Here is a 12,934-nt window from a genome sequence, read left to right on the forward strand (position 1 = left end):
CCACTAAAACCCAGCTTTGTGAAGATGCGACATTGTCAAAGGGAATATATCTTCATCTAATGTGGAATCTGTGAGCTGCCTCAAGCTAGTAGTTCATTGGTACCTGACAGATGTTGAACATTTGTGTTTCCTTTGAAAATTTAAAATGTCCTGTGGTGCCCCTATGAGTTCACTCTGTTGCCCCAAGGTGCCTCAGCCTCGTTCGGGAACAGTATAGGACTAGCCTATAGGTGGTTAAATACAGAAGCACTGTATTACAGAAAGGAGTTATTGGAAAAATTCAGGTGCAACATGGCAGCATTGTCTAGGTTGGAAGTGGAATAGGTTGTGAAAAGTGACCAAATTCTGAATATATTTTGAAGGCAACCAGTAGGATTTGCTGATGGCTTGGATATGGAGTAAAGGGGAAGATGTAAGAGAAGAAGAGCTCAGGTGATTCCAAAGTTTGGCCTGGGCAATCAGATGTTATTGATGAGGTGGGAATGTTCATGAGGAGTTTGGTTTTGTACATTTTAAGATTGAGGAGCCTCTGTCAGTTCTAGATGGAGATGTTAAGTAGGCCATTGGATATATGAGTGGAATCTGGAAAAATTTAGACTGATATAAAAATGTTTAATATACTTCATTCAGTAGTCCTATTAATAGTATTTCTGATTTCTGATCACATTTGATTTTTATCAAATGTCTATACATCTTGGAGATATATATGTAAATTTTTTCTCCTAACATTATTTTCTATATATGACCATAAATGTTTATGGTGCTCGTGTTTATCACTTTAAATGCCTGTGTAATATTCTGTTTAGTTTTCCCCATCTGATACAACTGTCTCTTGGGGTAGCTTGAGAGTCTGTCAATATCATCTATATAAAAGGTTCTGTAGGTCGAAAGCCTTATAAAAAAGTTAATTTCTGTTGTTGTAACATTGTATTTATCAACTAATAATAATAGTCCATGATTTATTTAACAATTCCTCTATCATGAGACTTTAAAAATATTTATAATTATATATTCTTTTTAAATATATATATATCTTTATTGATTTCAGAGAGAGGAAGAGAGAGGGAAAGAGAGAGAGAAATATCATTGATGAGAGAGTTGTCATTGATCAGCTGCCTCCTGCCCACCCCCTACTGGGGATCGAACCTGCAACCCGGGCATGTGCCCTAACTGGGAATCGAACCTCCACCTCCTGGATTATAGGTCGATGCTCAACTGCTGAGCCACTCCCGGCCGGGCTAATTATGTATTCTTATGAATGTATTGTTTTATTATTTGAATGAAAGTCAGAAATTCCTAGAATATGTAAAATGATAATATAGTTATACAAATCTAGGTGATGCTTTGATGTCTGATATGTTAATGATGTTATTTCATACCTTTTCCTCTAGGCGAGACTTCAGCAGTATATGGTCACAACAGATGAGCAACTTATATCGCTCACACATGCCATTAAGAGCTGTCCTGTGATAAATAACAACAAAGGAAGTCTGGCAGCAGAAAGGGGAGCCACGAGTAGTAGAATTATGGACAATCCAGGTGAGTGGGTCTTATTATCCCAGATTGACGTTAAAATATTTGTAGAGTAAACAAAGGAACAAAACCGTAAACTTCTATGGGGTTATTGGCTGTTTATGCATATACAGCATTGTCACTGCTATAATTGCTGCTAATATTTATTGGATACCTGTTCTGTGCCAGATGCTTTAAAAGTGTTTTACATGTGTTATTCTCATTTAATCCTCATAATAGTCTTATGAGGTAGATGTTATTGTTATCCCCATTTTTTAGATGAGAAAACTAAGGCTTAGTGAGGGTTGGTAACTTAGCAAAGTCATACAAATAGAAAGTAGCAGAACTAGGTTCCTAGGCTCGTGGGAAGTACTTAATGGCAGTACTTTTAATCATGGTGCCTTAGGCTCAGGCTGAGAAGAAATAGCCTTGGAAAGGAAAAAAACAAACCACTGAGCTTTAGAAATTCATAACTTTTGTTTATTTTGGATAATGTTTTGAAAGCCTTTTTCACCTCCTGTGCCATAGGTTGAGTAGAACATTTAGGCTTTTTCATTTTTTAATTTCCGAGTAATACTTTGATGAGTATCTCTGTGTGGAAAGTGTTTTATGTATTTAGGAGTGTTTTCTAGGGAAGGATTCTAAGACGTGGCTGACTCAGATTTAACTTCCATGAGATGAACTCCATGGCTAGGGTGGGTCTTGAGGGCTAGAGGTCGTCAGCACCTTCTCAAAACCAGCTACTTCTTCCCAGCTCTGGCCCCACAGGAACCTTGCCTGTGAGTTTCTGCTAAGGAGGATGTGGCCTGAAGGCTGAAGGCTCTAGAGGCCATGTGATTTTGCCCTCTACAGAAGTACACTTAGTATATATACCTGAAATGTGCCCATAGCTCCTTTAAGTACTAATAGCCTCTCCTCTTCTTCAGAGGGTTCGGTTGTAAATGCTAATGTCTCCGTGCCATTGATGTTCAGAGGGGAAGAAGTGCTTGAATTCCCACAGGAAGACTTGCCTGTTAAGCTGACGCAGGTGCCAAACCCCCCAGACAGTGTGAAGCTGGCCAACAATTTTCCAGCACACATATTTGAGCCAGCTGTGTTGTTAACACCACCCAGGCAGAAGAGCAACTCAGAATTCTCTCCTCTGCAGGATGGTAAGCAGGCTTCTTCTAAAGTTATATGCTAGTTGTTTTTTATGCTTCATATATGTAATCTACTGTGTCCATCATTACCTGATAAACAGAATTAAAAAGATACTGATTACCATACATAACCTTCAAGCCAAAGGAAGATTGGGTGGTTTACATCATGTATGTTATACCTGCGGTGAAATGTGACATTGAATTCCATTAGAAAGTATAAATATTAAACTCAAATCAAGGGATCAGAGCTCTCAGCATTAAAACATGGAGCAAGGGGAATCCCATTTGTCCCTATGGTCCAGGGCATAGAGGGGAGTAAGAAACAAGAGGAGACGATTCTCTAAAGAGTAATGAAAGTTAACCAAGGAAAGGTGAGAACCATGACCTTAAGGATTTTGTAAGTCAGATCTCTACTTTCCTTTAATGCCACACTTGAAAGACTAGTATAAATATGCTGTTTTCATTTTCTCTCTAGATAATCTCACTCATTCCCATGGCACTTTCAGTGCTTTCTATATGCCAGAGACTTCCAGTTTTGGATTACAGTCTAGATGTCTCTCAAGTTTCCAACCCATACATCCTTCTGCTTGGATAGATATATGGATGAGTCATAAGGCACCTTAAACTTAGCATGTTCAGAACTGAATTCTTGATAATCAACAGTCCCCCAAATATGTTCTTATTACCTTCTCCATCTCCGGGAATGGCATCACCATCCATTCAGTTGTGCATGCTGTCTTGATCTGTGTGTTTCTCTTACTCCCCACTTCCAGTTCATTTCAGTTCTATTGCCAAAATACTTCTCAAATTTATCTACTTTTCTCCATCTTTGTAGCAACATACCTTAGACCTACCATCATCTTTTTTCTAGATTACCACAGTTGCTTACTGGTCTCTTCCATTCCTGGACCTTACAATTATCCACAACATTTAAGAAATGTAAATTCAGTCATTACCAAGCCTCCTCTAGGTCTTACTGCTCTTGGATTAAATTGGAAAATTCTAAACATGGCTTAAAAAGCTCAGCAAGAAATGGCCTCAGCACACCTCTCCAGTCTCGTATTGTCCCACCGTTGCTGTGCTATAGCTACAACGGCCTCCTTTCTTTGCTCTTTCTTACTTTGAGGCCTTCACATATGTTGTTCTCTGCCTGTAATACTCTACTTTCTGACACATATGTAATTATTTTAAAATTTTACTTCTTTAGAGATGCCTTTTCTGACCATCCTCAGTTTACATTATTATTTATACTGCCCCCACCCCCAAGATTCCCAGATATGAGTTAATATACATGTTAAAATGTGAACTTGGAGATGGTTTTTCACAAGCATACTGGTAAAGCTTTAAGGTATATCAGAGTCTTTGTACTTGATTGTCAGAGGTGGCATTGCAGGTATATTTTCTGCTAAAATGATTTAGACCTTCAGAAGCCAAATTCTTCTGTTGAAAGACTTCTCTAACTACCATGATGAACTGGTGAGATGATTATAGCGCCAACGTATGGCTAAATAATACATGTTTGTCGCTTTTAAATTTTATTCACAGCATTGAGGAGGACTGTTCAAACTCGCCCTGCTCCACGAATTCCTCCAACTGTGGAAGTAATTGAGAAGGAACAAAATTGGGAAAAGAAGACCTTACCAACTAGCACAGACATTCAGAATTCAAATGAAGAGAGTCATCTCTTCACTCAGAGGTGGAGGGTCTCTCACATGGGAGAAGATTTGGAGACCAAAACCCAGGCTCCTTTTGTTAACCTGTCACAGCCCCTGTGTAATTCCCTCTCAAACACTCACCAAACCAGAAACCCCACATTCTCAGAAGAGTCCCCAGTATTGGGGGATGGGCAACAGCTCAGAACAAATGAGCCATTAATACAAAGAAAGGACATCCTGGCTCGAATTGCTGAGTTGACACTGCAGAATTCAGCTATCAAGGCTCATCTGAATAATATTATTGGGCCAGGAGGAGAACAAGGGGATGGACTTTGGGAGTTAAACAAACAGGAGACAAGTCATACGAGCAACATGTCTGCTGTGAGTACCAGTTAAGGACTCACTACGAACATATGAGAATTTGGGTGCATTGCTGGAGCATCCTAAGGGACTTCTTTCCAGAAGTGATCCTGGATATCTCTGAGGTTACTTCCAGATGCTTATTTTTTGTCATGTCCTCATCACAAAACAAGTATAAGTTATTTGTCAGTTTATATCTCACATACAGTAAGAGAGGACAACATAAAATAAAAAAGAGGAATAAATGAGGAAAATAGGATAAAGGTAAAAGTTGTAACAAAGCTAAAATTAAGCTAGGAATGAAGTTTTAAATATAACATGCAGGATTAATGTGACTTAAAAATTTGCCATACAACTACATTTTAATTGAGAGCATTTTTACTCTTTAAGGGGCTCATAAAAAATTATGTGTAGTTGGCCCTCAACTCGTGAGTAGTTAATTTTTTGGGACACAGAATGTATTTTGCTATAGAAATGATTTTAAGGTCAGACTTTAATGATACATATGAATCGATTGGGGATCTTGCTCAAATGCTTTTTCTGATTGAGTAGGTCTGAGGCAGTCCCCGTGCATTTCTAGTAGGTTCCTAAATGGTGCTGGTCCAAGAATTACACTTTGAGTAGCAAAAGTCTGCATATTATATAGTGCAGGAATTTTGTAAGTTAAATAAACCATGGGCTAACCTGGTAACTTAAACCTTCATTTCCTTGTTCATGGGGAGAAAAGGGGTCCTAAGTTCCAACTTAGGGGAGTTTATAACCTACATCCTCATGCTGGTCCCAGTGATGGGAGAGGCTTCCTTATACTTCTTTATAAGCCAGAGTGGCTCCTGTCAGGCTTCTGATAGGGACAGGACAGTGTTTGAGCAGTTGGAAGGAGCAGGCATACATCATGGATTAGGGGTTCCAGGGGGTGATTGCTTCCATAAGGACTTTACCAGTGGTGGTAGATCGAGCGCTTCCATGAGGAAGGTTAGGAGATGGGAGATAGTATAGTTAGGGGATAAGGGCCACGTCGGTCAGCACTGGCTCGTGGACAGTCAGGGGGGTAAGATGGCTATTGAGTCACAGAAATAGGAGTCAGAAGGGAGTGGCAGAAGGAGCCAGGAAGGAGTACTAGGAGTGGGCAGGAGCCTCGGTACAGGTGTATAAGTGTGAACCGCCTCAAATCTTGAGTCATGGAGACATTTCTATGTTTGTAGAGTTTTGAAGATTATTTGAATCGGCCAACTTTTTAGTTTAAAAAAGGCAGCAGAGTTAAAAATTGAGTTTGCCTCTTTTTGTAATTAGTATATAGATCAGGCTAGAGAGGACAATTTATTACTGCCCTTTTTGTTAGAATCACAGAATGATCTTTAAAAAGAAAATATATTTATATATATATTATGATTTCAGAGAGGAAGGGAGAGGGAGAAAGAGATAGAAACATCAGTGATGAGAGAGAATCATTGATCGGCCGCCTCCTGCATATGCCCTGACCAGGAATCAAACCATGACCTCCTGCTTCGTGGGTTGACACTCAACCACTGAGCCACACCTGCTGGGCTCAAAATTATCTTTAATTCATCTATTTTGCTTATCTCTTTTTAAATTAGTGCGCATAGGCTACAAATTACTGATTTCTATTAGGGATTATTTTTCCCCCAAAGGGACATAGTTAGCTAAATGAAATAATTAAATAATTAAGAATGACACATGTATTTCAGGAATTTTCAAGTTAAATTTATGTTATATTCCTTGGGTGGCTTTTTTTTTTTTTATGTTTTATATTTCTTTCCAATCACCAACTGTCTTGAGTGAGATATCTTGGGCCAAAAGATGCCTGGGAAGGCTGACAGATGGTCAGAAGGAGTAATAAGGGTCCTAGAAATCTGCCAAATAATTCATGGTACATGAATGAAGATTATGATTATAGAATCCCCTCTTTCAGCTACAGCAGATCCTTTTGTATATTGTGATTCAGACTCCAGATCTGGCATTCATATGTGTGTTACTTAGAAGACAGATCTCTAGAAATAGTCTTTGCTTGTGTGATCTTCTGTGCAGTTCAGCAAACACTGAGGGATGTAGGAAAGTTTAGTCTCACAGACACTCTCTATGGACAGAGGGACTAGAGGGCTTACGTGGCATCAGCGTTGGAAGGCTTAGTATCCCTTTGTTTTAGCCCTCACTTTTCAGTTAAGCGACTTGTAAATTCTATTGTTTGTTCACTATTCAAGTTTGCAAGGGCTATGTATTTTTACAAAAATCAAAATTGTTTGGATTATTTTTAATATGGAATTTGTGCCTCTGTTCTTTAAAGACTTTTCCAGGAGCACGGCCTCTAACCCCAGGTAGCATGGAGGAGCGGATTGCAGAACTGAACCGGCAGAGTCTGGAGGCTCGCGCAAAACTCTTGCGGCTAATAGAGCAGCAGAAGCTCGTTGGTATGAATCTTTCCCCGCCACCGGTGTCGCCTCTTCAGTCGCCTTTCAGACCTTGGGCTGACTGGTCACAAATTCCTGATTTAAAAGGTAGACAGTTTAAAAGCTAGAAAGTTTTCACTTTCTTGATTTTGCTAGTATATATTGAACTGAAAGAAATCTCGGAGAGCATATATTTCACTGCCTTCAATTTTACATAGAAAGAAACAGACTAAGTCACAGAGAAAGTAACAGAGAAAAGTGGAAGGCCAGTCTCCCGTTAGAAAATCGTCCCACAGTGCCTGCAGTAACCTTGGGTGTCTGGGTTCCTAGGTTGCTCTACATGGAAATGGGACTCATTACAGCATATGATTTACTTAGGACATATAATGTAACTAATTATAAAACACAAGCATCAAAATTATAATTTAGAATTTCATCAGCAAGAAATTACAAGTTATTCTGTTGAAATCATGAAAACATTTTAATTTGTAAATTAAACTTTTAAATCTGTTTTTACATTTAGGAATGTGAAAAGCTAGAGGGGATTCTAAATATTAGGGCAGTAACTGGAAAATTAGTTGTCATAATATTCACATTCAGAAAGGTACTCAGGTTCCTCTGAGCCACAAATTGAATTACTCAGATCCTCAAGGGGTAGAGAGCTACACGAAGGCTATAAAGAGACTGATTTTGGCTCAGTATAGGAGAGGGTTCTAATTGTTAGGGATAGAAAAAGCTCTGCATCAGTGAGTGGTGTATCCCCTCAGGTGTCTAGGCATTTGGGTTTTAGAAAGATTCAAGTGTCCTCTGGCTGATCGCAGTAGGTTTCCTTTAAGGTATCTGCCAATAAGACTTTTTCTCTCTGAAGTTACTCCCTTTTTGAAACTACATGCCCAGAAAGCAGATTTTTTTAGAAATTACTGGAAAATGGTGGATAATGCATTTCCCCTGGGCCCTTCCTCCTTATTTTAATTCTTCAGATTACAACTTTGTCTGCTGTTCTTCATAGTCACGAAGTCTAAATGCAACTACTAATAAGAATGAATAAATTAAACCACTCGATATGTATGAACACCTGCTACGTGCCTGCCATGTTCTGGACACTGGGGATACCACATTGAACAGGACAAGTCCCTGCCCAACTTGACTACTTTAGTAGTCAAGTTGGGGAGTAGGACATAAACAAATAAGCAAATAAATAAACGAGATAATGTCAGTTCTAAGTACAATGAAGAAAAATAAAGCAGATTACTCTTAAGAATGACTTTGTGATTAAATAAGACATTTTCTGTTTCAGTAGTTCTTTAAGATAAAAATATTTTCATTTATGTTATCTCATTTAGTCCCCAGCACACCTTGAGAGTAGACAGAGCCGTTACCGTACTTGTTTGATAAATAAGTAAACTGAGGTGTAAACAGGTTATGCGATTTGTCTGAAGTGCTGAAGCAGATTGGTAGATATGCACCTGTATTCTTGACATTCCAGTGATTATATCTCTTAAGATACTCTTTTCTTAAGTAAAATTCTTGGTTTCACAGGAACCATTGTGGGTTGTAATGATAGAATAAAAATAAGTTGTATGCCATAGAACCTCTTGTTTTCTAGGGTAACTGAGGATTATGTAAATAGGGTTTCATTACCCCCTAAAGCCCAGAGATCATTGGTTTTAAGCAGTGATTCATAGGAGCTTTTGTGAAATGACTGGGATGGACATAAAGTCTTTCATCAGTAGATACTGAGTAATACCTGTTGACTGATAACCTACTTCTGAAATATTGAAAATATACATAATTATTGCCATTGGCCATGTGAACTCTTCAGACAACTTTCCCCGCCGATTTAAAGTTTTCAGTGACAGTAATGTAATAGGTTTAAAAGATTTAAAGTTTTACTGAATGACTTCAAAAAATTCTTTTCTTTTTTTGAAAACTTTAGGTAAGCTGCTTTTGACAGAAATCTCAAGGGCTAGCTCTTAACTTCTGTTTTTCACTTGTCTGAAGATTCTAGCTCTATGACTGGCATGCTACTGAATGACACTAGTAACTAAAGTTTTTGTCTCACAGCTCATTGTTTTAAAAATCCTTCCAGTGTATCTGTGGACCACAATGATAAAAATATAGGAAAAACTCCCAAATTTATAATGTGAAATTTGCAGTAAGACGAATCAGGTTAGATTTAAAAATTTTTTTATTTTAATGAAAGGTAATGAACTAATACTTATTTTTGTATTTTAGAAGGAGGAAAGAGGACAGTTGAGGTATCTGTTCCAGGAGCAGAAGCCCCAGAAGACTCAAAATGCAGTACTGTCTCTCCTACCAGTGGAATAAATACAAGAAGGTAGAGTTACAATGTGAATAATTACTTAAAAAAGAAAAGAAAAATCAAGAATATGGTATGTGTTTTATTCTGTTTGTGAAAAAAGGAAGCGTATCATATCTGATTTAGGTTCAGGCAGACTCACTTTTGTAAAGAAAATAAAGTAGTCAGGAAAATTTTGGGGGGAAAAGAAGAGGTGTGAGGAACAGTCCTTTATTAAGTAGAAAGCATGGGTTGACTATTGAAAACAAAAACGGTATAACAGCACGTATATAGAATGCTTTATGGGTTACAAAATTAGGAGATAAAATATGACAGGGTGGGTAAATAGACCACTAGTATTTTCCTCCTTTCTAATAATGAAACTGAAGTTCAGAGCTAATTGTGCAATTTGCTCGTATGGGTCATATGTTGGTAAATGGTGACACTGGGCGTGTCCTTGCCGGGCTTTCTGTCTCCAGTGCATGCCTGCTATTGCACGGCACTCTCCAGGTCTTGTTACTCTTCCACTACCTGGGCCTTCTTCACTCCTGCACATTCTTTTCTCCCCTTTAACATTAAAAACTTACTAGGTGTGACACTGTAGCAGTGGATACATGTCATTATACATTTGTCAAAACCTATAGAATGTATAACAGTACAGTGCAGGTACCCTATGCAAACAGTAGGTTTAGTTAATAATAATGTGTCAATATTATCCCATCAGTTATAACAAATGTAGCACACTGATACGAGGTGTTAATATAGAGGAAACTGGGAGGGGGAGGAGGGGTTGAGGAGTATATTGGAACTCTTGGTGCTTTACACTTAATCTTTGTGTAAATCTAAAATAACTCTAAAAAAAGGAAAGCCTATTAATTAAAAAAAAAAAAAAAGACTTAGGTTGGTGAAAATATGTTGCCAATAACTTACCTTATTTGGACCTAAGTCAGTCATACTTTTTCAAGCTTTTGCCAGTCTTGAGAATTGTCAGTCTTTCATACCCTTTGAAGGTTAATAATGATAGATTACTCTCTCTCTTTTATTCCTCACAAATAGATCTTCAGGGGCTACTAGTAATTCTTGTTCTCCATTAAATGCCACCTCAGGAAGTGGGCGATTCACACCTGTTAATTCAAGAGCAAAGGTATATGATAAAATGTAATTGTGAAATGTGTATAGGGGCAGGAGGATGAGGTGGGAGGTGGCTTTTTCAGTGAATTCCATTCTTAATTTTTATTTCTGTTATCATAAAGATGATACAAAATTTTCAGATGGAAAGATATGTTAATTTACCTTCATTAGAAAACAAATAAACCATATACTTCTTTTGTTTTTTAGGGTAACTAAGGAATAAGATAAAATTCAATGGGATTTTAACAATCTTTAAAGACTAAAAATTACTAGTTTTAGGCAGAGCTTCCCAAATAGTGTGGCAGGACACGGAGATGTGCCATAAATGTGTTGTAGGTATACTGAGATACTGGTCCCCCCAGTCCTTGCTGTGGCTGGTGGGTGGGGCATGGGATAGTCAGAGCCCTGGGACCAGTCGCTTTCCATGTCATTTTACCACAGTGTTCCATATCTGAGGTGCCACTGGTTATAGAGTTATGGCACAAAGAGTAAAAAAATGTCTTACACTTATTTTTAAAAGTTGTACCTATGATTTGCATAAAATACTGGATTTATTTATTTTTTTAAAAATATGTTTGTATTGATTTCAGAGACAGGAGGGGAAAGGGAGAGAGAGACAGAAACATCAGTGATGAGGGAGAGTCATTGATCAGCTGCCTCCTGCACGCCCCACACTGGGGATCGAGCCAGGCATGCGCCCTGACCGGGAAACGAACCACGATCTCCTGGATCATAGGTTGATGCTCAACCACTGAGCCATGCTGGTCGGGCTGGATTTATCATTTTTTTAAAAATTAGGTCTCCTGAATCAACAAGGATACCTGTTGACCAGGGCATCAGTTATTTGGGAGTGTCTCTGTTAGAGAATAAATGCCAGTAGCAATTTAATTGTCAGTACCATTCAGTGGCATAGGATAACTTTGATTCTATGTACTGAATAGTCTCATGTTTATGATTCCTTTCTAAATTCTTTTTGCATCTTTGTTCAACAGATTGAGAAACAAAATGAAGAAGGCTGGTTTGCTCTTTCTACCCATGTGTCATAAGTGAAGTCAGGTTTTACAGTTTGTTCTCAGTGGTATATTCTTGAGCTTCCATTTCCCTTTCCCTGCTCCTGCTTTCAAGTTTTTGTCATTTCAGATAAGGCCTACAAAGATCTTGGGACTTAGTACTAATAGAACAGAGAAATAAAGTTATTTTATTTTTGACCTTTCAAATAGATTTCCAGCAACGAACCAACCTGCAGCCTCCTGTAAATAAAAATTTGACTATAGGGAAATTAAAGTTTCATATTCTAATAATTTCATAAGTATTTCAAGGTTTTTTTGAGTAATATATTATTACCTTTATCATCTTTATTCAGTTTTTTTTGTCTAGTATATTTTAAATGTTGATGTATTTTATTTTTATGTTCTGAAGAACTTAGTTGCTTTGCATATTACTTACAATAAAATGTCTTTGTGTGATTAAAGCCTGGCTTTCAGAAAAATTTAACACCCCCTTGGTTTTTTATTTTGGGGAAGTCACTGTAGTCTATTACTTTTTCCATCAAGTAGAACATACAGCTTTAGAAAGTAGGCTTGGAAGTATTTGTGTATATTTGCTTCAGCAGGTAAGAGTGGCCATATATATTGTGAAATTCTTATGTAGTCTTTAAGTGTAAGAGTGTCACCAATAATGGTAATGTACATAAAACAAGAAATGATCATAGAGCTCAAATGTCTAAATGCAGTAACATTGATTGATTGGTATATTTAGTGTTTGAAACAGAATTGATACAAAAAGTTGCTATCAATTTTCCCAGCCCTGAATCTGCTAAGCATTCTGGGAAAGGCTTTCTTCAAGGCACCTGTTTGCTTCTCAGACACTGGTTTCTATTTTAAACTTGGTATTTGAATTACCTCTGCCCCTTGACTGTATAATAGGAATTGTCAACCTAAGTGAGGTGGCTGTGGGGAGGGTGGGGGGAGCACACTGAGACTGTGTACTTGGGAAGCTTTCTCAGATAGCACCTTCCTTTCTGCAGTTGCAGTCACTGTTCGAGGAAGGGTCCTATGTAGCTTTTGTTTGGACCCCTTCATTGTTGTGGTGGCCAAAAATAATATTAGTTTCTTCTGGTGTCACTGATTTTATTTATGTAACGTTATCTGTGTTCATTTGCATTACTACAGATTCTTCCATCCGTATTGCACTTCTTGAACTTGGTTTTTAATAAGTACTATCCCTGTCTGGGATACAAACCATTTTAGTGTTATTCCATATATTACTGAAATGTCAAATTGCCTGCTTGGTTTGTGAATGCATTTTTTAAAAAATTTATCTTTATTGTTGAAAGTATTCCAGATGTCCCCGTTTTTCCCCCATTGACCCCCTTCCCCTAGGCCTTCACCACACTATTTCTGTGTCCATGGGTTATGCATATAAGCATATAAG

The 12,934-nt window shown here is 37.9% G+C and overlaps 1 protein-coding gene across 14 annotated transcripts in view; it reads left to right on the forward strand.

The window, feature by feature from the left end:
• Window positions 1-12,633, forward strand: part of SPICE1 (spindle and centriole associated protein 1) — a 51,599-nt gene extending 38,966 nt beyond the window's left edge. For 6 of the 14 annotated variants that reach the window (XM_081137637.1, XM_081137636.1, XM_081137638.1 and 3 more), the window contains exons 12-18: window positions 1,392-1,539; window positions 2,439-2,663; window positions 4,197-4,687; window positions 6,969-7,092; window positions 9,307-9,409; window positions 10,427-10,514; window positions 11,494-12,633. In XM_081137637.1, the coding sequence (XP_080993763.1) occupies window positions 1,392-1,539; window positions 2,439-2,663; window positions 4,197-4,687; window positions 6,969-7,092; window positions 9,307-9,409; window positions 10,427-10,514; window positions 11,494-11,547 (1,233 nt within the window). In that variant the 3' untranslated portion in view covers window positions 11,548-12,633. Of the gene's footprint in view, window positions 1-1,391; window positions 1,540-2,438; window positions 2,664-4,196; window positions 4,688-6,968; window positions 7,180-9,306; window positions 9,410-10,426; window positions 10,515-11,493 lie in introns of all 14 variants that reach the window. The other 8 variants (XM_081137642.1, XM_081137643.1, XM_081137641.1 and 5 more) reach the window with 4 other exon arrangements.
• The last annotated feature ends 301 nt before the right edge of the window (window positions 12,634-12,934 follow it).

The sequence above is a fragment of the Miniopterus schreibersii genome (assembly GCF_964146895.1).
Source record: "Miniopterus schreibersii genome assembly, chromosome: 5".
Classification (NCBI taxonomy): Eukaryota; Metazoa; Chordata; class Mammalia; order Chiroptera; family Miniopteridae; genus Miniopterus; species Miniopterus schreibersii.